This window comes from Protopterus annectens, chromosome 1.part0 (assembly GCF_019279795.1).
Source record: "Protopterus annectens isolate FY-2018-M chromosome 1.part0, PAN1.0, whole genome shotgun sequence".
Classification (NCBI taxonomy): domain Eukaryota; kingdom Metazoa; phylum Chordata; order Ceratodontiformes; family Protopteridae; genus Protopterus; species Protopterus annectens.
In genome coordinates, this window is record NC_056725.1 from 883,581,628 (window position 1) to 883,607,547 (window position 25,920).

The window sequence follows — 25,920 nt, forward strand, 5'->3', positions numbered from 1 at the left end:
TAGTGTCCTCCAGGGCTGAATGCCTGGTGGGTGTTAAATCCTGGTATGGTGCGAGAGCTGTCTTTACACTGAAGCTAAATCTCAGTAACTACATAAGTGTGTAATGTCTTCAAGTTACAGGAAAGCCTCAAGATCATGTGGTTTGTTGTTAAGATTTCTGACAGTGAGAAGAGCTACCTTAATATGGTCCAAATTAGGGCTGAAAAATGGATGCATTGATATCTGCAATGTTGGAATGTCCATTAGATGGACTTTCCTAAAAAATACATTATAGGGTCAATAAGGGTATTTACCAGTATATAAACTATGGAATGACTGGTATAGGTAATCCTTGGCTGAGCATTATAGTGGCTGCAAATATATTAACCAGTGTGCAGAAAAAAATGGAATGAGAGGTCTAGTTAATCCATGGCTTAGTAAATTGGAGTGTCAGTCATGTTCCATGCTGAAATATACTGCACCTCCCCCTCATAATGACACCAACTATAAGCCAATTATTGAAGCCAGTCAGTGTTCCTGTGTATATAGGTAAGTTTCTACATGAAGGAAAGATTCCACTCAGGAGGACTAGTGTCTTTTCTGCATTGTGTAGATGTGATCTGGAAATGTTTAAATCCTCATTAGCAAATGGTTGTGTGCAGTTGCTAATGTGAGATCGACATTCTGATAACAGATTGCACTACAGTGGGTATCGGGAAATGTACCCTTTCCTCATTGTAGTGCGATCTCGGAGTTGGAATATATCATTTGCAGGGGGTGTGGAGGGTGCAGGGGGCTTGCCCCCCTGCAAAAATGTTACCAGTAACACAGAATTTTGACTTTCAACTACACACACACACACACACACACACACACACACACACACACACACACACACACACACACACACACACACACACACACACACACACACACACACACACACACAGTTCAAACATGCTTCTCTGCATGCCTCTCAGTCATAATCATATTTGTGTGATGAGAAGGACTTTAGAGCCCTTGTGATGTCACGGGTCTTGACACCAGAAAGGCAACTAACTATAACCACCTCCTTGTCCAGTCTACTGATTGTAGAGTCAGTGTGTTTAACATTAGAGTCACTAATTACTGAGACATTACTGTAGTTGCTCATAGACTTTGAGGTATGATGGTTTGCTGTGTACTTCATGGTGAACCTTACATTCCAGTGTGCTAGGTACTATCCATAAAGAATACCTGCCAACAGTAATAAAGTTTTTTTTTGTGGTATGGCCTGACACTGATAAAAAACTGAGGACTTAAAAACTGCAGTAGGCATCAACTTATCAAAAGTAATCCACGATCAACACCCCTGCTTCCTTGGGAATGGCCATTGCCATTGCTGCAATGCATTTACATTGACTGTACGTCTCTCTAGAGTCACAGTGTTCCAAAATGATAAGCCAAAGCAGATTGTCAGTGAATATAATTCAGCTAGAATGTGTTGGACATTTGTGAAGCAAAAAGACATTAAACACTTTGGATCCATTGCTAATCACAGAGCCACAAATGTGCTTGGCATAAACCTTCTAGGAATTTTTGAGGACACTACTGAAGATCTGATCATAAGGTAAGTCCCTAAAGAATATAAAAGGCAGTTTTCTTTTTACTTATTATAATGTTGTACACCCAAGCACAACCGCTACACTGGCACTGTTAATGTTGAACACAGAACTGAATGTCAAGTGGTCTTTTAAGAAGCAAGATGTGCAAAGCCAATGACATAAAACCCATTTTTAGCAAATCAGTGAGACAGATATACCTGAGAAGCTTTACCATGGTTATAAAAGTGCTCATCATGAAGTGTGAGACTAGTAAACGGGACAGATTTTTTTAAATACTCCATCTCAGAGGTACAATGTTAATGTAAGATATGACACCAGGAGAAGACACACAAAACCAGTTATAAGTGTTTAATAAGTGAAAAGTCTAACACCACTGACTACACTAGCTAGGATAGAAGAATGACCTAATGCAACAAATTGTACCACAGAAGTGATATCTACACCCAGCTGTTACTCTGTGGTGGTACCTCCAAACCGTAATTACAAGAAGTATGACTGGCCACATTAAAAACCCAGTAAGGATGGCTAAGTGACATTGTTTCTGAAGGAGCATGGGCAATATAGCTTTCCACAATGCATTATGGGTTTTGGTAGTTGTTAAAGACACACAGATATAATACATATTCACAGTTACATATATACATGTAAAAATCTGTGCCTATTTTTTGTTCATAGGTAGTTATTAAAGCAATAAATGATGACATGGTGTGGTATATCGAATATTTATCCATGGTTGGTGTGGTTTAATCAAGAGGGCGAAGCCTGAGTGATTAAACAAAGGCAACCGTAGGTAAATCTTCAATATACCACAACCACGGAGTCGGTTATTGCTATTCTACAATGACATTATTTAAGAAAAAAAAATACTTACTTTTCTTAAATAATGTTTTTGTATAATGGTGGATTACTGTTCTTCCACCGGTTGTGGTATACTGCCTCTTCATTTTGATGTACTGTGCATGCGTATGGGACTTGCGTTCCCACGCATACCCAGTACATCAATGCTTTGAAATGTATGCAACGGAGAAAAGAAAGTCTCTGTTGCTCCATTTTCTCTCTCTTTTTTTTTAATTATAAAAAAAAAAAAAAAAGGTTTTAGGGCACTTTATACCAATGGAAAATTTTTCCGTTGGTATATTGTGGGATTTACAACAGGCACGCTGGTTGGGCTGGGCCAATAAGCATGCACGTTTTTGAATATTAATAGGGAGTCATTGTATAATAAACTATTGATTACAGGAAAATTAACAAGCCTAGCCCTGTTTTCCCTTACTTATTAAGTCCTTATATTTTGAAATATGAATCTATAAGGATGTCTGAAGAAGTATATTTTGGGATAGTTACATTTCTCCTGTTCACGAGTGTCATTGGTGCTAAATTAATGATGAATTTGTGGGTTAATGATCCATTCAGCCAAACTACATTTGACTAGAGTAAGAAAAGTATTCCACTTTATGTGGCAGGTAAGAGGGTTCCTCAGATGTGGTATTCTCTGTGACACATATCTATCCTTCCAACATGCAAAAGAGTTTGAGGTTCCTTAAATGGAAGTTTCTGATACCACTGGACTTCTGAATGTGTGCTAGATTTGACAGAACAGGATCTGCTGAAGCTCCATACTTGAGGCAGAGATAATCTGTCAGTAGCCTGTGTGATACCAAGAAAAGTGACAAGATTTTCAGACAGTTTGTTTAGATTTTATGATTTAGGCATTTGATTTTTTTTTAGTGAGAAAATGTTTTGGTCATTTCAGCTCTGACAAGTGTTTGGGCAAGTATACAATGAAAGGGACATTATACTCAATCATTGACTTAATGAGTGTTGAATATGAGGAAAAATTACATGCCTAGATCTGGATGCCATACTCTTAGATATAAGCTGTACCATGAAGAAGAACATCCTTACAACATGTGGCGATCAAAGGACAGTTCATTGTCAGCATAGGTTACCAGATCTCTAACTATGGGATCAGCTTTCAAGAGATGCTGTTAATGTGATAGTTACAAAGGGAATCATGCTTGCATCAGGATAGAATTACACATTTCTTTTGTATTTAATTTCAGTTAGTAAATTTTGGAGCCACTTATTTGTTGGGAGTGGCCATCTTCTATGATTCTGGTGTCCCTGGGAAGTTTATAATAGCACCATGTTTGCAATCATTTCAAAATGTGTTCAGCCACAAGCCTTTTACATTAGCTTTAACCTCTGATAAGTAAACAACAAAGACAAGTGGCCCAAGGACTGAACCTTGCTGTTCTCCAACAGTGAACAATCTTTTGGAGAAATCCTTACTTCCAGTATTTTATTATCCAGTTTGCTTACCCAACTTAGTTTATCTATGATACCTGAGTGTGGGACAGTGCTGAATGCATTTGCAATGTCCATATCAGCAGTGTGCACTGATTTGTTCTCATTCATTGCCTCAGTGGCCTTTTCAAAGATGTCAACAAGATTAAGCAAGCAGGACCTGCGTTGACTAACCCTAGTGGGACCAAGATTACTACAGGAGTTGTTTCTTCCTCCTTTATGATAAGATATAACATTGCTTCCATTATGGATCTGTTTATAAGTATTGCACTAAGGTAGGCTATTGGGAGACTTAATAGTGAGACTCACGGATGTCCCACTCAAAAGGCTGGACAAAAAGAAAGTCATGGACTGCTGCCTATCCACTGCCAGGATTTATCAGATCATGCATACACTCAGTTCTCTCAGCAATGAGTACCGTTATGACTCTGTTGTAGTTCATGTTGGTGTGAATGACCCAAGATGTACCTCACAGGACTATATGAAGAGAGACATGGTTTAGCTCTGAATATGTGTTCCAGGCAGGTATGTCCCTAGCTTTGAGCAGTGCACTACCTTAACCTAGAATGATGCCACAGTATAAACAAAAAATGATTGATTTTAATAATTGGCTCAGGTTTTGGTGTCATACAAAGGGGATCCAGTTCCTGTCAGCCTGGGAAGCCATGCCTGAAAACTTGGCTGGTTTGCCAGAGATGGTTTGCACCTGGCACCACTAGGCATTTGGCTGATGGCAAAGGCTCTTGCCTCCCCAATAGTGCTGTTTTTAGGCAAGGTCTTGAAAACAACAATATCAAAGTGAAATTAACCAATCAGAACAAAATAAGGGTCATGCTGCTAAATGCTAGGAGCTTAAACCAAAAACTGCCCTCCCTGGAAGCACTTCTATCACTAGAAGATGTAGATGTCTGTACAGTCACAAAAACCCAGTTCAAGGTCTCAGAGAGTACCCCGACCTGGCAAGTCTACAATGCCTTGTGTTTAAATTACCTGTTTAACTGTTGTAAGCTACACACTCAAGTGTGATAGCCATTTCTGTGCATTTAAAGTGTTTTTTTGATTGTATCTGCTTTATTTTCTGAAAAAAAAAAAACAAAAAAAAACATATACTTGTTTTCCCACGTTTCTAAGCTAGTATAGTCCAGTTTTCAGGTTAGTGCTGAATTTAGGGCTGTGTTACAAGTTTCTGTGTTTTTTCCCATACCTTACTTGGATAGATGGAACTTTCTCTGTTCACTATGAGAGAGGGAGCTTTGAGCAGCCTATCTGTCCCTGGAGGAGTGGTTTCAGCCCAGAAATTAGCAGTTTATTGGCCATTTTTGGGCTAATTTCTATGTCTTTCATTTCCCTGCTATAAAACCTGCAGTTGCAAGGTTTTGCATGCTGGGCAGTGTTGGTTAGCTAGAGTACAGTTATTCCCGGCTCCACAGTCTACTCTTCAATTTTTCCCTTGGAACTAGACAAACTTTCAACTTAAGCACTCAAACCATTCACTTCTCATCCTGGCACTTGCTCAAAACTCATAGCAAGCACTAATAAACCTTAGCACTAGACCCCCCCCCTATACTGTAGAGAAGGACAAGGCTCTCTATTTGACCTTACCAGCCAATCAGTAAAACAGCTCACTGTACCTATCCAGGCATGTCCAAAGGGCAGTTTCAGGTGTACTCTCCTGTCCAACTGGTGAATCTGGGCATTTTGAGGCAATGTACTCAGACAACCCTCTCCTCCTTCCACCAAACACTAATACATGTGAGAGATGCAATTATACAGCCAAACTGGAGGCTAAACTGTCTCAACCCAAGACTGGACTAAGCAGTCAAGAGGAGATGGGAATTACTTGCATCACACCACTGGTCTCACATAGACCTATGGAACCAGCACTGGCAAAAATACACACATAAATACACGAAAACATACTCGGAGGTTCTAAATAAAAATCTGCAAAAGCAACAGAGACCTCCAAAGCAGACATCCAAGCAACCTCCACCCCTCAACACAGACCATGAAACACATACTTCACAAAACCAGTGTGCCACGCAATCACAGCCCTTAAGGCAAAATAACATACCCAACACACTAGTAATAGGTGACTCTATAGTCAGGTACACCAACGTCCCACTCACTAGGCTGAACAAGGAGAAGGTTACTACTAGCTGCCTGTCGGGTGCCAGGATCCGCCACATAACACAAGCACTCAGGTCACTCCAGAACAAGTACAAATATGACTCTGTCATTGTCCATATTGGTGTGAATTACCTGAGCCGTACCTCCCTGGACTACATGAAAAGAGACATGGAAGAGCTCTCTGATCACATAGCTCAGGCCAGTATGAACCTGACCATGAGTTGCATCCTGCCCTCACCAAGAATTATACCATGGTACAGAGAAAAAAATTATCAATTTCAACAATTGGCTAAGCTTCTGGTGTCATTCAAAGGGGATCCAGTGTCTGTCAGCCTGGGATTACATGCTTGACAAGCCACGCTGCTTCGCTAGAGATGGCTTGCACCTGTCACCCTTAGGCTTTCGAATACTGGCCAAGGCTCTTGCCACCCCCATGGTGCCTTTTTTAGGCATGGCTCAAAAGACAAACCCACTGCCGTAAATTGCACAAGTAACAAAAAACTGAGGGTAGTACTACTCAATGTCAGAAGTCTAAACCTCAAAATGCATGCACTCAAGGCACTCCTCAGTATGGAGAACATCGATAGCTGTGCAGTAATAGAAACCTGGTTTAAGGCTCCAGAGAGCACCCCAGCACTACCAGGCTACAACTCATACCATACATTTCGGCCACAAAACCTGGACCAAAATACAAAAGGCAGGGGAGTAGCCATATTCATCAAGGATACCCACACCTCCAGGTTAGTGGCACAGCACGATGCTTCAGAGATCATCCACATACAACTAACAACAGGCAAAACTGCTATTCAAATTATAGCTTGCTACAGATCACCCACCATGTCCCAGGACCCCCACTCTGCATTCCTGGAAACACCGGGAAACAAAAATTTCCTACCAAACACCCTGATATTGGGTGATTTCAATTACCCAAACATTAACTGGGAGAACTACTCAAGTACAAACTCCCTTGCCCAACATTTCTTAGAATTTATAATCTCCAACACTCTGGATCAACTGGTCAACACCCTCACCAGAGGTGACAGCATATTGGACCTGGTCATCACCAACATGGGTTACTGGTGATCCACACCGGAGGTCAAACCCTCACTGGTTAGATCTGACCATAAACTAATCACTCTGGATATCAACATTCCGCCACCACCCCCAATCAAAGAAACCACCATGAAAAACTTTTCAAAAGCAAACTTCACGTTACTTAAGACCGAGGTGGGAAATTTCAAAGCCCCCATGCTAAAGGATAATACTGTCCAAGCTGCAAAATCCTTTACTAATGCACTCTATGGGCACTTACAAGAATGCATGGATCATGCTATCCCAAACAAAACCAAGACTCACTCTTCCAAGAAAGAAAACCAGTCTGGTGGACCACTGCCATAAACAAGCTATACAATAGAAGGAGGAAATTAGTACAGAAGAGTAAAATCCCAAGAAGGGAAGACATCCCTGAATAGTATCAGCAAGAAACTATGCTCCCTTATAAAATCATCCAAGTCTAGCTTCGAAAGAAAAATTGCCATGGACTCCAAAGATAACCACAAGGCATTCCTTATCTATGTCAAGAATCTAAGTGATAATTCTCAGATCTGCTCAGAGTTAGTGCAGAATGGCACAAAATACACCAAACTGACCGATATAGTCAACATCCTGGCAGACAGGTCCGGTGCAAACTTCGCCGCCTTCTCACCCCGAAAAGGGCCCATAACTATACCAGAAGAATATAGTGCCCCTGAAATCACAGACACTCAGGTTAAAACAGCCCTCTCTAAAGCCAAAAACACAGCATCAATGGGACTGGATGGTGTCCCAGGCTACGTCCTACATGAGCTCAAAGATGAACTAACCCCTTACCTAAATACACTGTTTAAACTCAGCCTCTCCACAGGCAACGTACCCACAGAGTGGCACACAGCAATGGTTATTCTGCTCCACAAAGGTGGCGCCACAATGGAACCCATGAACTATCATCCTATAAGCCTGATTAGCTTAGTCTGCAAAGCTATGGAGTGCATCATCATGGATATCATTAACAAAGACATTGGGAACCACCAAACACTGGACCCTACCCAGTTTGGCTTTGTTAAGGGCAAAAAATGTCTCCTAAACCTGGTGACCCTCTTTGAGACAGTTACCAAGGCTATAGATAAGGGAAAGATGGTCCACACAGCCTATCTAGACCTTGCAAAGGCCTTCAACACCATTCTCCACTCAGGTATTCTTGACAAGCTCACCAGCCTGAACATAAACCCCTATGTCATGAGATGGGTTGCCAACTGGCTCATGGACAGAACCCACATGGTAAGAGTTGTGGGAGCTAGGTATGACTCTAAACTGGTTACAAGTGGCATTCCCCAGGGATCAGTCCTAGGAGCCCTCCTGTTCGGCATATACATCTCAGAGGTACAGGCAAGCACAGGTGGACTATGGCTGACCAGGTTCACAGACGACTGCAAACTAGGGGCTATAAATGACTCTCCGGTTGATACAGACATCCTCCAAAATGGTCTCACTGAGACAGATACCTGGTGTCAAAACCACGGCCTCAAGCAAAATGCCAAAAAGTGCATAGTCATCCCCTTTGGAAAAAAACAAAGTACCCACAAACTACCACATATGTGGTAGCCCCGTAAATACAGAAATCATAATAAGGGATCTGGGGACCCAAGTAGATAGTAACCTCTCCTCTGATAATCACATTGCCAAAGTGGTTAGAAAATCCTTATATGTGGCTCACCTAATCACAAAAGAGTTTGCATCCAGATTGAAAGAGGTCATTGGGCCCCTCTACACATCACTCATCAGACCCATCATAGAGTACAGTGCCCCATGTGGGATTTACCTTACAAGACACCTACAACAACTGGAAAGACCACAGAAGTACCTCACCAAGAGGATCACTGGCCTCAAGAAGATGCCCTATCAGCTCGACTGAAGAAACTCCAGCTGTACTCGGTTGCATACTGCCTACTCAGAGGTGATCTCTGCCTGACATAGAAGGCCATGTCCAACCCAGAATTGATGGACATGCTCCACGTAAAGAAAACCATATCCCCTCGAGCCACATGCTCCAGGGATATAAACCTCACCACAACAATAAATAGGATGTGCTGGAGGGATAGATTCCTGTTCCAGAGATTTCTCATGCTCTGGAACAAGATTCCAATCTACATTAAGCAGAGCTCCTTGCTAACCCTCTTCAAAAGAAACCTTGACGAATGGATGGGAAACAGAAAGTTTATCCCAGGGATCACTTCAATGGCTCTGCTGGACAGAGGCACAGGGAACTAATCTAAAGGGGTGGCGAAAGCCAACACATTCTGGCTGTTGTTGCTGACATTCTGGCTAGGCTTATAAATGCCTTTGGGCAGATAGTCTAGTACCTACCTATGAACCTTTAGACCACAAAATGAACATGTGAAAATGAAAAGAGGCTGTGTTTCAATCTATATTACAGATACATTCACCTCCCAGCTAGTTAGACTGGATAACTCCATGGAGTTACTCCAGGTCCAGGTTATGGTGGGTAAGACCTCCATTCAAGTCATAACCAGTTGTAGTTCCTCATCTATGGGTGACAACACCCATATAGCCTACTTGACCAAACTAGAGATAACCCAAATTTTATCAAAAACACTGGTTATGGGGGATTTCAATTATCCCACCATCAATTGGGAAACCTACCCTAGCCCTAACTTTCTAGTGCAAAAGTTCCTTGATTTTGTTAATTCAAATACCCAGGAACAAATGTCCATACCCCAACAAGAGGCGCAAACATTCTAGAGCTGGTCCTCACCAACATGTCAAACAGATGCACTGCCACAACTGTCAGGCACTCATTAGTTAAAACTGACCAAAAATCAGTCACCTTTGAACTGGCACTAACACCAGAACTCACAAAGGGTAAAAATCAGACTAAAAAACTTCACCAAGGCAAACTATACCCTCCTAGGTGAAGGTATAAATGCATTCCAAGCCCCACCCCAAGTTGGAAGTGGTAACTATGCTGAAGCTTACAGTAAAGCCCTGTGCAATCACTTGCATAAGTGTATAAAATCAGCCGCACCAGAAAGAATCAAAGCCAGAGCCCAAAGTAAAAACAAGCTGCCATGGTGGGCATCCAGCATCAATAAACTTTACAATAAATGCAAAGAGTTGCTGTCCAAGAAAACAAAGGCAATGCCCCATGAATGGAAAAGCATCCTCTCAGCATCAACAGGCAAATAAGGCATAACCATAAGGACTTTTACAGCTACATATATAACCTAAAGGGTAGGACCCAAGCATGTGCAGAACTAGTGGCCAATGGTATCACACTCACACACACACACACACACACACACACACACACACACACACACACACACACACACACACACACACACACACACACACACTCTAACCCCCAAAGAGATAGCAAACCTTCTAGCAGATAGATTTGGTGAAAATGTTAGTCCCTTATCCACTCCTAACTTACAACAAACCTTCTCCCAAACTCCCCCCAACCCTACATGTCTGAACAGCAGGTCCCCAAAGCCTTGTCTAAAGCAAAAAAACACAGCCTTTGTAGGACCAGACAACATCCCAGGCTGTCTTCTAAACAGGTTAAAACATGAACTAGCATCACCACTAAGTACCCTTTTCAATCATAGCCTAACCACAGGCTTTGTTCCTGCTAAATGGAGAGCAGCAACAGTTATTCCTCTCCACAAAGATGGCCTAGCAACAGACACAGGGAATTACAGACCCATAAGTCTGACCAGCCTTATATGTTAGGCCATGGAATGTATCATTGTGTACTTCATAAATAAAGACAGAGGTGACCTCCAAACCCTGGATCCTACCTAATTTGTCTTTGTGAAGCGCAAATCCTGCCTGTTAAATCTGGTTGATTTCTTTGAAAATATGACTAAGGCCATTGACGAGGGCAAATCTGTACACACAGCAAACCTTGACTTGGCAAAGGCTTTTGAGACAATCTACATTCAGGCATTACCGATAAACTTAGCAAACTAAATGTAAACCCCTTCATTGTAAGATGAGTTGCCAGCTGGCTCACAAACCAGACACACACTATCAAAGTGAATGACTCCACATCAACCAGCAGACCTTACAACAGCAGGGTGACACAAGGGTCAGTGCTAGGTGGCCTAGTGTCTGGTATATACTTCTCAGAAGTTCAGGTGAAAACTAAGGGTTTGTGGCTGACCTAGTTTGCAAACTAGGTTCAGTCACTGACTCCCCAAATTATGTTAGTATATTCCAGGAGGGTCTCACACAGACCAACGGTTGGTATATGTGTCATGGTCTCAAGCCAAATACAGGGAAAACAGAAGCATTCCCTTCAGCACAAAAAATTTCCCTTTACACTATCAAATCAACAACAATACCTTAAGTACCCATGAAGTGGTAAGGGACCTGGGATCACAAGTTGACTGTGACCTTAACTTTGACCACTATGTGTCTACTGTAGTAAGGAAAGCTTTCTACATAGCACACTTGATTAGTAAAGACTTCACCCTGAGAGCAAAAGACATTATAACCCCCTATACTCATTACTTATCTAGCACATAATTGAGTATAACGCCCAGTTCAGCATGTACTGTACAAAGCACTTGCAGCAATTAGAGAGACTCAGAGTTTTCTAACAAAGAAGATCAAGGGGCTCCAGCATGTGCCTTACACAGACCTACAAAAGTTCCTGTCACTGTACTCCATATATTATAGACTACTTAGGGAAGATTTATGCCTGGCCTGCAGACCAATCCAAGACCCAAACCTAATGAACTTGTTGCATATCCGTAAATCAAATGGGACTAGGGCTACCCATTTCAGGAACCTAAATATGGCCTATGATTTAAATAGGACATGCTGGGGGGACAGATTTATCTCCCAACAACTGCTGCATCTTTAGGACAGGCTATTAACTCTTGTGAAACTAAGCACCTCTAGGACACTGTTGAAGAGGAAATTGGACAAGTGGATGGGGCACCATACATTCTTACTGAGGACAGCACCCACAACCCTCCTGAACATGGGCAGTCATCACTAAATGCAATCTTGGGTATTGAAGAGTATTTCTATGGTATTACATTGGGATGAAATGGCTAGGCTTAAAATGACATCTGGGTCGATAGCCTAGTAATCTCTTATGATCCTATTGTATTAACTATAGTTTGCAAGTATTCAGATGGAAGGAGGTCAGGATCTAGTGAAGTAGCTTTTAGCTTTTGTAGTACTTTAGGTCTGAGTGACACTTGCTGAAGGTTGTGAGGGAATGTTGCTTGGTATGACATTACTGTTTTGCATATTAGGGTTAGCTATGTCTGTGAAATGCTTGTTGAAATTGTAGGCAATGTTAATATCAATTTAACTGAGGAAAGGACTGGGTTTGTTTCTTTGTCCTGTCTTAAGAAGTATGTTAATGTTTATCTAGTATTGTTGGTGATTATTTTGATGCTGGATGAGTTGCTGTTTAAAGAAAATTTGCTTGCTTTTCCTAGTGGTGTATTTGCATTGATTTCTAAATGTGCCTTATTTTCTACCTACATTGGATTTGATTGTGTGAGAGCTTTTCCAGCTCTGCACCTGATTGATATTAGTTCCTTGATTTCTTTTGATTTTTGCAGGGCAGTGATGGATTTAAACATTTCCTTACATATGGGTGCAGTAGGAGTTATGGATGCTTATGAAGGGGTGGGGTAGATATTTTAGTGGGTACCATTTGCATTGTTTTAGCAACTCATTAAAAGTGTCCTTGTTAAAATACATTTGGTATGATATTTATTTGCTGTTTACAAATAAGAAAGGTTGGACGATGATCACTGTGAGAGTTTGGTAAGGTACCTGAAAAAAAATGTGTGTAGTTTGAGTTATTAGTATCTGATCAATTATGCCATACTTGCCATTCATTTTGTTGTATGAGGGCATGGTGTCTAGTATTAGCAAAGATCCAGTATAAAATATTATTAACAGTAGAAATATCTTTACTGTTTGGGTATGGTTAGAGATAAGTGACTGCTATGTTGAGTGTATTTGTTTATACTTAAGTTAATTAGTAAAAGTTCAGATGGGCTAAATAGTGGTATAAAGTCGGATTTAAGATGTTTTCAGGGTCCAGTTCAATGTTTTACTAGCAATCAGGTGTCTAGAAATTGCTTAGTTCTTTCTCTACTCTCACTAGCAGTATTGCCTCAGATCACAATAAATTCTAAATCATTTGTCTAACTTTTTTAGGCCTGTATTATGACTTAACAGTCATTACACCCCACCCCACCCCCAAGCAGGAAGAGATAACACACTGTTAAAACATGATAATGACTTAATGTTTGACAAATAGGTTTATAGGTAGGTACTAGGCTATCAGCCCAAGGGCCTACGTAAGCCTAGCCAACAAGGTTCCCTGGCTTACGCCACCCAAAAGAGTTATTTTCCTGTACCACTGTTGAGTAGAGACACAGAAGTGATCCCCGGGGTGTATTTCCTATTTCCCATCCACTCATCAAAATTTTTCTTGAAGAGTGCTAATGAAGAACTTTGCTTGACATAGATGAGTAGCCTGTTCCAGAGCATGGGAAGTCTCTGAGACAGGAATCTATCCCTCCAGCATGTCCTGTTTATTGTGCTGACAAGGTTTAGGTCCCTAGAGCATGTAGCATAGAAGGATTGGGATTTCTTTAGGTGTAGCATGTCCAGCAGCTCTGGGTTTGACATAGCTTTATATGTTAGGCAGAGATCACCTCGGAGTAGGCGATATGTGATGGAGTAAAGCTGGAGTTTTTTTGAGGCGGTCAGTGTAGGGCATTTGTTTGAGGCCAGTAATCCTCTTTGTGAGATACTTCTGTGGCCTTTTCAGCTGCTGCAGATGTCTTGTGAGGTACATTCCAAAAGGAGCATTGTACTCTATAATGGGTCTAATGAGTGTTGAGTAGAGGGGAAAAAATGACCTTTTTTCCTGGATGAGAACCCTTTATGATGAGGTGTGCCATGTAGAAGGACTTCCTGACTACTGTGGCGATGTGGCTATCATAAAAGAGACTACTGTCCACTTGGGTCCCAAGGTCTCTTATCACACATTCAGTGTTAAGTAGATTGCTGCCTAATGTAGTAGTTCATGGGTACAGAGTTTTTACCAAAGGGGATGACACTGCACTTTTTGGCATTGAGCTTGAGGCCATGGCTCTGACACCAGGCATCTGTCTCAACGAGGCCCTTCTGTAAGATTTCCACATCATTTGGGGATGTGACCATGGCTCCTAGATTGCAGTCATCTGCGAACTTCATTAGCCAGAGGCCTTCTGTGTTAGCCCGTATTTCAGAGAAGTAGATACCGAACAGGAGAGGTCCCAAAACGGAACCCTGTGGTACTCCACTTGTCACTGCTTTGAGGTCAAATTTGGAGTCTGCAACTTTTACAGTGTGGGTTCTGTCAGTGAGCCAGTTAGCAACCCATCTTTTGACGTAGGGATTTATACCTAGTTTAGTGAGTTAACTATAATTCCAGAATGGGGGATGGTGTTGAAAGCCTTGGCGAAGTCAAGATAGGCTGTGTGAACCACCTTACCCTCATCTACAGCTTTGGTGACTGCCTCAAAGAAGTCGATCAAGTTCAGGAGGCATGATCTGCCTTTTACAAATCCAAACTGGGTGGGATCCAGAGTTTGGAGGTTACCAATGTCTTTGTTTATGAATTCCATGATGATACATTCCATGGCCTTGCAGACCAGGCTCATCAGGCTAATAGGTCGATAGTTCCCAGAATCAGTGGTGGCTGCCCCTTTGTGGAGTGGGATAACTGTTGCTCTGCACCATTCAGTGGGCACAAAGCCTGATGCGAGGCTATTATTAAACATGGTGCTTAAGTGGGGAGCCAGTTCGTTCTGTAGGTCATGTAAAACGCAGCCTGGGATGTTGTCCAGTCCCACAAATGCTGTGATTTTGGCTTTAGAGAGTGCAGCTTTTACCTGTGTAGTTGTGATTACAGGGACTCTGCATTCTTCCTGTATAAATATGGGCCCTTTAGGGGGTGAGGGGGGGTAAAGATAGCACAAACCCTATCTGCCAGGATGTTCGCAATATCAGTTGGTTCTGTAATTTTTATGCTGTTGTGCTGTAACTCAGAGCAGCTCTGGGTGTTGCCATCGGGATTCTTGACATAGCTATAGAATGCTTTGTTATTGTCCTTAGAACTAGTGGTGATTTTGTTTTCATAGCTAGCTTTGGAGGATCTTATAAGGGATCTCAGCTTTTTACTGAGGCTGACCAGGGAGCTCCTCCACTCATGGGATTTTACTCTCTTTTGCAACAGTTTATTCCTTCTGTTGTACAGTTTGTTTATGGCAGGGGACCACCAGATTGGCTTCCTTTTTTTGGAGGATAGTGTCTTGGTTCTGTTTGGGATAGCATGATCATGCCCTTGTGTAAGTGCTTATAGAGTGCATTTGTGTAGGATTCAGCAGTTGTAACTGTATTGTCCTTCTGCATGGGTGACATGAAGTTCACCACTTCTGTCTTAAGAAGCATGAAGTTGGCTTTGAAGAAATTTTTTACCATGGTTTCCTTAATGGGGGTTGGGGGCAGGATGTGGTTATCAAGGGTGATTAGCTTATGGTCGGATTGGACCAACGAGGAGTTGACTTCAGGTGTGGAACACCGGTTATTCATGTTGGTAATGACTATGTCTAGGATATTGTTGTTCTTGGTGGGGGTGTGGATAAGTTGATCCAGGGCACTGGAGTTTATGAATTGCAGAAAGTGTTGAGCTAAGGAGTTGGTACATGAGTAGTTTTCCCAGTTAATGGTGGGGTAATTGAAGTCACCCATTATTAGGGTGTTTGGTTGAACCCTAATATTTTCCAGTACATCAAAAAAAGAAGAGTGTGAATCCTGGGGCATGGTGGGGGATCTGTAGTAAGCTACAATTTGGATTGCAGTTTTGCTCAGAGTTAGTTGCCCTTGGATAACCTTGGATGCATTATGCTGAGCAACTAGCCTGGAGGTGTGGATATCCTTAATGAATATGGACACACCTCCGCCTTTGGTGTTTCGGTCCAGGTTACATGGCATAAAAGTGTGGTATGAGTTATAGCCTGGCAGTGCAGGGGTGCTCTCTGGAGCCTTGAAACAGGTCTCAGTCACTGCATAGATATCAATGTTCTCCATTTTAAGGAGTGCCTTGCGAGAGTGCATTTTGAGAATTAGACTTCTAGCATTGAATAGTGTTACCCTCAGTTTTTGCTTGCCTGTTCCTGTTATGGTGGTGAATTTGTTATTTAAACCTTGTCTAAAAAAGTCACTATAGGGGCAGCAAGAGCCTTAGCCAGTATCCGGAATCCCAGGGGCGACAGATGCGTGTGGCAATGCATCGTGGTCTGTCGACCATGTCATCCCAAGCAGACAGATACTGGATCCCATTAGAATGACACCAGAAGCTTAGCCAATTGTTGAAGTCAATCATTTTGTCCTTGTACTGCAGTATCATTCTGGGCAATGGCAGAATGCTACTCAGGGCTAGGGTCATACCTGACTGGGCTACAAAATCGGAGAGCTCTTCCATGTCTCTTTTCATGTAGTCCAGGGAGGTACATCTCAGGTCATTCACACCAACATGGACAATGACAGAGTCATATTTGTACTTGTTGTGGAGTGACCTGAGTGCGTGGGTTATGTGGCAGATCCTGGCACCCAACAGGCAGCTGACAGTAACCTTCTCCTTGTTTAGCCTGGTGAGTGGGACATCAGTATGCCTGACTATAGAGTCACCTATGACTAGAGTGTTGAGTACTTTGTTTTGCCTTATTGGCTGTGGTTGAGTGGCACACTGTGTCTGTGGGCTATGTGTCATTTGGGTTGTGTTGGGAAATGGATGTTGCTTGTGTTTCTGCTTTGGAGGTCTCTGTTGCTTAGAGAGATTATTATTGAGACCCTCCACAAATGTTTTTGTGTTACTATGTGTGAATTTTGGTGGTGTAGATTTAGTGAGACTATGTGATGAGTGTGGTGTGGTGCAAATGTTTATCTTCTCCTCATGACTGTCAAGTTCAGTCTTGGTTGGAGAAAGCTTTACCTCCAGTTTGGCTAGATAAGTGCATCTCTCACAGGTTATAGTGTTGGGTGGTAAGAGGAGAGGGTTGTCTGTGTACATGAGGCAATTTCTACATTGCCTCAAAATGCCCAGATTCATCAGATAGACAGGAGAGAACACTGGGAGCTGACCCTTGGACATACCTGAATACAAAACTATTTTCCTCTAGATAAGTGAGGAAAGTGAGTACAAGAGCTGTTTTTCTCTACGCAAGTGAGAAAAGTAAGTACATAAACTGTTTTCCTCTAGGTAATGAGGAAGGTTGAGTGCTATAGTAATTAGTAGCTTATTTAGTGCTTACAAATTCTGAACAAGTTCTGAGCATGAATAAGCAGATTTAAATGCTAAAACTAAGAATCTGTGTCTGCACTAGATGAGTTACAGGACAGAAACAAGTGCAAATGCAGGCTTTCAAATTAGAAAGTTAAGAGCGATGCAAGAGATTGCCCAAATGGCCAATAACTACAATTTCTGGGCCAGAACCACTCCATATGTGGTAGACAGGTTACCTAGTGCTTACCACTCCCACTGATAAGCTAGAAGGCTTCCACCCAACACAGAAAGGCTTGGGGGGCTCAGAGGCTTACATACAGTCCTGGATACAGCAAATCTGTTTCTGGAACACTAGTTACAGGAAAGGTAGGCAACAGGCTTACAGTTTTTTTTTTTTTTTTTTACAGAAAAGTAGCAAAAACAGTAGTAAAAACAATTCACATGCAGTGCAAGCTAGCACACTTGAGTATGTAGCAATATTAGACCAAAATATAGTTTAAAAATGCAATTAAATTAAAAAGGACTAAAAGCAAGTGCAGAAAGAGTTTATTAAGTAGAATGTGGTAAAGAGATGGGACTGGGAGAGTGTACCAGATCAAATCTACAGTGGGGCGGGCAACTGCAAAAGCCACCAAATTTAAACTACAAGCCAAAAATAGGGCGGATGGGTGGGACAAAACAGTTTCAACAGAGATCTAAGCAACAACTAACAGTACAAACTGTAAAAGCCAAAAAATATACTCAGCTCTGTATATTTGCAGATAGATTGGAAGGCAGTCTCTCAGAACACAGGTTTCAGCAATTAAATGCAGGCTGTTACTAACAGGTCTAATTTTATGCAAGTGATTCTTGAGTTAGATAACACACAAGCTGTAAAAAACAGTTATACCAATTGAAGGCATGGCAGAAAATGTGGGGGGGGGCAGTTTCAACAGAGATCTAAGCAACAACTAACAGTACAAACTCTAAAACCAAAAAAATATACTCAGCTCTGTATATTTGCAGATAGATTGGAAAGCAGTCTCTCAGAACAGGGAGACAACAGTTTCAACAGAGATCTAAGCAACAATTAACAAACTCTAAAACCAAAAAAATATACTCAGCTCTGTATATTTGCAGATAGATTGGAAGGCAGTCTCTCAGAACACAGGTTTCAGCAATTAAATGCAGGCTGCTACTAACAGGTCTAATTTTATGCAAGTGATCCTTGAGTTAGATAACACACAAGATGTAAAAAAACAGTTATACCAACTGAAGACACGGCAGAAAAAAAAATATTTTTAACACTCTTAAATCTAATGCAAAACTTGAACAAATGCTTTCTGAAACATTTGCATATTTATCTTTAACAGGTAGTTATTTGGCAGTGAAAGCATTTGAGATAAACAAGACATTTTAATTTGCAACAGGCAATTATATTGATATCCAAGACAAGGAAATCAGTCACTAAACTGCCCTATTATGAAACTATTTTTGTAGCTGGACTTCACAATAACTTCAAACTTTCTGACCTGACAAAACCTGTGGAAGAAAAAAAGGTTAGAGAAGTTATTCAAAATGTAAAGCTTTGTGCAGCGTCTCTCATGGGAACAGTTCAGGCAGATTCAAGAACAGTCATGCTTGCACTAACATTATTTGGATTTTAAACAGCTTTTGCATGTTTAGAACCCATTTTGTATTTAAGACATCCACCTTTATCTTGAATCGTATGTTTTAATAGAGCCTTCAAATCAATATTGCATATTTAGAATAAAGTGAAGCATTAACCATTCTGGTGAATAATAGTTTATAAAATAATAGAACATAGGGAGGGTCCATGTTTTCCTTTTTCCTTCCTTTATGTTGAAATGCTGACAAAGAATTAGGAAACAGTCTGCAATGCATCATAAATGATCATTCATGTAAAGAGTATTTAATTAAATGCTATGAACTTTTAAGGTCAAGCAATGCATGTATTTATTATTGAGAACATTTTCTTTCCACTAAAGAGTATAACTATTGGAATACGTTATGGAAACATAAGAGAAGATAAAGATGTTAAATGCAAACAAAGTGAAACTGGAAATATGGACTAATGAATTGACTGCATAAGAAATCCAACTTTCAGATTTACCTACAGAATGATAGTTATTCTAGCAAATAACAGTTTGAAAGAGTGATATAATATGGGGAGGTTTTATTAATTTTTATCCAACAGTTTTAAACAGCTATAAAGTTTTTTATGAAATGAAAGGTATCTTTATGTGGATACTCTGAAGAGTTATTTATAAGATTATAAATGGAGAAATGGAAAAACTGTAAATGAGGGCGAGAGAACAGAAGGAACACATGGAAAGAAGACATGAAGAGGATTGTGTTGCAGAGGTGGGAGAACAGGGACACTTTGTTTTTGCAGTGGATAGAGCCTCATGTTTTCAAATTGTTATATATAAGTGGGAAGTTGAGAAAGGAGTGATAGTATTGATAAAACATAAGAAGCAGACAAAGACAAGAGCGCTATACTGGGATGACATTAACGAGGCATCCAGACATACACATGGCAGACAGATACAAAAGGGGAGGGGCAGGAAGTCTGAAGCTAAGGTGTGGTGGTGATGAGCAGGCCCTCTCCTGGGATGCATATGGTTAGGCTACCCCTGTATCTCTGGACCTGTGGAAAAAGGAACATAAAAGACAGACAAAAAACAAAACACAAACAAAAAAAAGATACAATCGTAAAGAAAAAGAGGTAAGAAGACAAGAAGGACTCATAAATGCTTGTGAAATATACCATTTTATTTGTTTACATGAATAACAAGTTATTTATTTTCTTTTCAAAATGCTACCAAGTGTCCTCTTACTATAACTTGCATTATTATTGGAGCTGATTCAAAGGGTTGCTTTTGAAATTAAATATATGAATTACCACTGTGTTACTTTATGGATTAACAACTACAATATCCATGAAAGTTTTATTGATATGCATGTATAAATTGTTTTCTATGTATTATAATACCTCATTGGAATATGTTGTCTTATTTTTTTAATGTCATACATCAGTTCATTGCAGAACATTCCTACAGGGATGAATTTATGATTTCAATAATAACTTTTATACATGTTCTGTTAGATGCACCATTTTCCTCAGCACCTGACTTTGATTAGACTCTTGCTCCGCTTCAGCTGGGGAAGTATAAAAACAAAGCAAACCAAATATGTATTGTTCGCCCCTGTCATATCTGTGTGCATCATTGATGAATACATATATATTTTATTTTTGACTTATTTGTAATTGATTCCCCATCATGCATGCCTAATATAAGGGAGGTCTGTATTGTGTTGTACGGAATAAAACTAGGACCTTTATGGACTATGGAAAATTTACAGCCAGCTTGACCATTCCTTGGCAAATGTTCATTTTCTTTCTAGGGTATATTGTGCTTAACTTGAAGAACTAATAGTTATAGCATTTTCTGAAAATTCTACAGTGAATACATTCTAAGTGATAACAATGATTGCAGATGCTTTAGCACAGCAGGCTGATGTTGATGTAGAAATTGCTGTTGATGATGATGATGCCCTTACTGTCAAATCCATGAAACAGCCTGAGAACAGGTGCACACAGTTGCAAAGGCTGCTGGCTGGACTACCCATCTCATAGCAGGTGAATAATTCTATAGGGATTGACAAGTGCTTACACATTTATCAAAATAAGGGCGTGACAGTACAGCTGGGAGATTGGGGGAACACCAAGTAGCTCAACACCAGTTTCATATGAGCAGCCTGAACACCTTGATGAGAAGACTGTCATTTCAGAGGTAACTCTCACCATTGTCACACTTATATAAAGGTGTCCAGGGTAAAGACATTTTTCCCAGGCAGCTCAGAAGCAGATGTGCAGTGACAAAATTTAGGTAGAGGACACTGCCAATGAGAGTCAGATAGAGACTGTTAGAGTCAGAGTGCTGCAGTGTATATGTGAGGAACATCACCAGTAGAGGTGAATGATGGAGGCCAGGGATATTGCCATAATGATCTTCATGTGCAGTATGTTGTGCAGTATGTTGTGCAGTATGTTGTGCAGACAACATCTACATCTGCCTTTGTGCACACACTACTAAAAACTTACAGACAGATGGACTTTGGGAACATAACTGGCCGTGGATGGGTCCTCATGCAAACATACAGGGTTATGTTGCTGAGCAAACATATATTTCAAGAAAGTGAGACAAGGGTTCAGGGAGATGGAACACAAATGAAGGCAGCAACGTCATGTTAGCAATTCACAGTATATGGTAGACCCTCACAGCTGAGGTCTAAGTCAGGTAACACTATGAGGTCAGTATCTAGAAGTTTCTCTGCCTCTAATAGATTTCCCCATTAAGCAATTCCACCTTAAGATGACATGCCAACACTTGCTCCTGATCAGTGGGGGCATCACCCACACTACCCTAAGGGGGAATTGTACATAACATCTTAGACATATGCTGCCTCCAGTTTGTCTCTGGAAGGTCTACAGGGCAAGTACAGTGAGAACTATACATAGCCTGGTATCCACAGTTATAGGAAGAGCACAAATCACCCCTGTCCTCATCTGTGGGCCATACAAACTCACAAAAGCCTGTATTATATCCCTCTGCAATTTAAATGTATCAGGAATTTATTCATCAGCAAAGTGAAAATGAGTCTGTCTTTTTCTGTATCTGTGCCTTGTTGACCAGCAGGCTAATGGCAAATTACACAGAAAAAGATTGACTTTTCTTTTGATACAGTGGATGGGCATGACACCGATGCACAAAAAAGTGACTATAAGTCACAAGCAGGTGGGAAAATGCCTCATCTAAGTACGATAATCATACAGGTTGGAGGCAATCCTCATTTGCATGTTATTAGTGCCTTGTTTGCATAGGATCTTCCAAACCATGCTCAAACCCTTGATTATGAATGCAGCTACTGTCTATGAATCTTGCCTGAAGCTGCACTCAGGCGCAAGCTGCACAAATTCCTGCTACGCCTAAGTGCAATGGCTATTCCAGCAATAGTGCTGTTTCAAACTTTCTGTGCTGCAGGAACATATTGCATTAAGTCCCCCGTCCTTTTTGCAATAACTTTCCTTGTCTGTAATCTTATCTTGCCTTCTTGATTATTAACAAATACAATTATTTCACTCTGATTTTTGCATCCTCCTTGGTGTTATTGCTGACTCTGTTGTGTTCTTTGTATACATCCTAATCTTCGTCCTAAGAAAGAAAAATAATGGTGAACCGTGCTGGTGATACTTCTGTATTTTGTTATTACTGTGAAAAACAAAACTAAAGATTTCTTTGGGTAGTTAGGTGATTGTTGTCAAACCTTACCTCTACTGACTTCTGATCACAACTTTTTTAAAGGTTGTTTGTTAATGCACTAAATAGTCTGTACATCCTGTAATTTACTTTGCATTAACTTTAATACAAGCACGTGTAAGTAGATATCACAGCTGTTTTCTTCTTCATTTAACAGGTTATTGTGATGCTTCAAAAAAGTGCTGCTTTTACCCCGTTTGGACAAAGTAGTGCCAACAATGCTCAAAGCATGTACCAGATATCAATGCCTGGCCAGTCTAGTAAGAGTGTCTTTTTCCCAATTACACCAACACAAATTGGACAAATCCATATTGATATAATAGGAAGATCAGGTGGTACCGAACTCTTCAAAACTGGGTCAATATATGTCAAGGTAATTACATATTCATATCTTATTTGTTTTAACATGGTTGTCACACTAAGTACTACTTTTTTTTCTTTAAATTAAAGAGTGAGAATCAGATATACCTTGAAAGAAACAAATATTTGCAAATATCATCTACACAAATGGTTACAAACATTTTTTCTGTGTATTATCAACAGTAGAAGGTAAATGCAAATGTTCCAGTAAACACTGAGCAGATGCATAACAAAAGTGGATTGACAGACTCCAATAATCCCTTAATGAGTTTTTTGCAACTTTAAGTGCTTACTGTGGTACTCCATCAAAGACATCACAGTGTTAGAGATCTTAGTACAATGACAGGAAAGAACAGCTAAGGATCTTACATTATCCAATCCATGTACTAAAATAAATAAGGACTAGCTGCCACAAATGACACAGATCTGACAACATCACTGCTAGATCTTGAGTTCCTTTCCTACTCCCATAATGCCCTGCTGCACGTACAGTAAATTCTCAGTTAATCGGAACTCAAGCAACCAGAACAAAAAAGTCATAGAAATAGAGTACAATTTTCATGTGTTGCACTTTCTGTCCCCCCCACCGCAGAAGCATACCTTATGTTTGTAGAGTTTTAGAATTTTAAAAAGGAAGAGAGGAGTAAATTCCCTCTCTCCCCAACCTAAGAACAAGTCAAACCAAGCAAATAGTATAGGGCACAGTATTAGACAGGCCTATTTTTAATAGTAACTTTCAAGGAATTAGAAACTACAGTTATCCAGCATCTACCAATTCCCAATGGTGACGGTTAACCGAGAGTTTACTGTACTACAGATTTTGTTTCACATTCTCCACAATTGGACATGGTCTTTCTGCAGCTCAGCCTTAGTGAAAAGTGAGCTACTGTTTTTCCTTTCTTCTCATATATATATATATATATATATATATATATATATATATATATACATACATACATACACACACACAAACACACACACACACACACATATATATATATATATATATATATATATATATATATATATATATATATATATATATATATATAGGTTCCCTATTGAAATGCTGACATTTGAAATAGCAAGTGCCAACAAACTGAAAAACAGACTGAAAACTGAGGAAAACAGCGAATATCAACGACCCTATGGTGAAAGCGCTTACTGTTTTCTAGCTCAAATAAATATTTTGTTTGGATTATATGCCATTGTGCATGGTTACTGGACTGGAAAAGTGTGAACTTTTGTTTCTACTGGGTTGAATAACCTTTCAGTGCCTTTGGAACGCTATTTTTATTGAGTTGAATAACTCTTTTATGTGCCTTTGGAAACATCAATTTACTGAGGCCATTTCGCTCCAGTTTGTTGTCTTTATATATTAACACTTGTCTTGAAACCAGGAGTGTTCATCTCTTAACAGGAGTTTTTTACGTTGTTTTTACCAATTTTTGTTTTACCTGCTAAGAGAAATGGCTATCAGTCCCTCGGATGTGAATTTGGAGCTACCATATAGACCGGATGAACCGGATCCGGTCAACCGGAAGTCAACACGATTTAGGAACTACATGGCAGCCACGGAGAATATGCTACTGCTCTTTGAACCAGATATTGGAGTGGACAACAACCCCGACGCTGCGGAAATAGGGAGAGACCTTAATAAACTAGAACTGGATTTTACCAAATTGAAAAGACTTCAGTTGCAACGGCAACACTTTGAGGCATGCATCGAGAAACGCGTAATACTTCGAGGGTTACGCGTTCTCAAGATGCCGACATCAGGTAACAACTTTCCTGAGCTGCTGCTGAAATGGCAGCAGCTCAACCTTGAATTAAGTTTCAATTATATGAGACTCCTCAATGAGTTTCATTCACAAGAAGAAGAGACATTGAGGAAGAATGTAACTGATCAGTATGAACGTTTTAATAATAAATTTAGAAGCTCTCAAGCACAATATGGGATGGAAAAATTATTAGATAATATACAGTTGTTTGAAAAAAGGACTTTAGAGTTAAAGAAAAATAAATTGTTAAGGGACATACAAGATTTCCGATGTGGGAATGTCTTCACTTGGCCACGCTTTAATAGGGAACAAAGCAGTGGCCTTGTGCACAGAAACATTGCTGAACGTAATATTGATAGTAATGTAAATGTAACTAGAGCAGTGCTTGCTAACACTGAATCAGCTAGAATTCATGGAGATGAAGGTGTCAATATTGGAATTTCTAATGGGATCAACACTAACAGTATGACTGAGAATGTTAATGATGTTTTAGCTGAAAACACATCAGATGTTGTTCATATTGTCTATGAAGGGAACAATGCAGTTCCTGTTTTAAATACAGGTAATATGGCTAAAGATAATATGGATATAAGGAGTGAACCTGTAGTTAGGAAAAAGAATACCAAGGACACTCCTAATTCCCTCCATTTAGTTTATGGTAGTAAGTCCCCACTCCGTACCCCTTTCCCTATAGCCAACAGTTCCTTCCTAGGGAGACAGAGGTCCCAAAGCAGAGGGAGGAACAAACGGAAAGGATCAGGAGGGGAACAGACGGGACCGACCCTAAAGAAATTATGGGAGAAAACAGGGGGACCTTAGTTGTTAATTTATCCAGTAGGTCTTTGGATGTTTTTGAAGAAGAAGTCCTGAACAAAGAACTAAATTTTATACCTACATGTGATAGTGACCTAACAGACTCAGTTCTAGATATAAAGATGTTCACTAGAAATATTAAATTGAAATTAGATTTTAGAACTCAGCGCAATATTAACAGGGAAGCGGACATAGAGAGATTCAGACCTAATAGCCTGTATGTCCCCTCCCTACATCCAGTACTAGATACTTTT

The 25,920-nt window shown here is 40.4% G+C and overlaps 1 protein-coding gene across 2 annotated transcripts in view; it reads left to right on the top strand.

Annotated features, from left to right (window-relative positions):
* The window catches only part of LOC122795620 (CD109 antigen-like), a 647,366-nt gene that overhangs the window by 321,692 nt on the left and 299,754 nt on the right, over positions 1-25,920 (top strand). For both annotated transcript variants that reach the window (XM_044063888.1, XM_044063895.1), the window contains one exon: positions 22,870-23,085. In XM_044063888.1, coding sequence (XP_043919823.1) covers positions 22,870-23,085 — 216 coding nt within the window. The remainder of the gene's footprint in view (positions 1-22,869; positions 23,086-25,920) is intronic.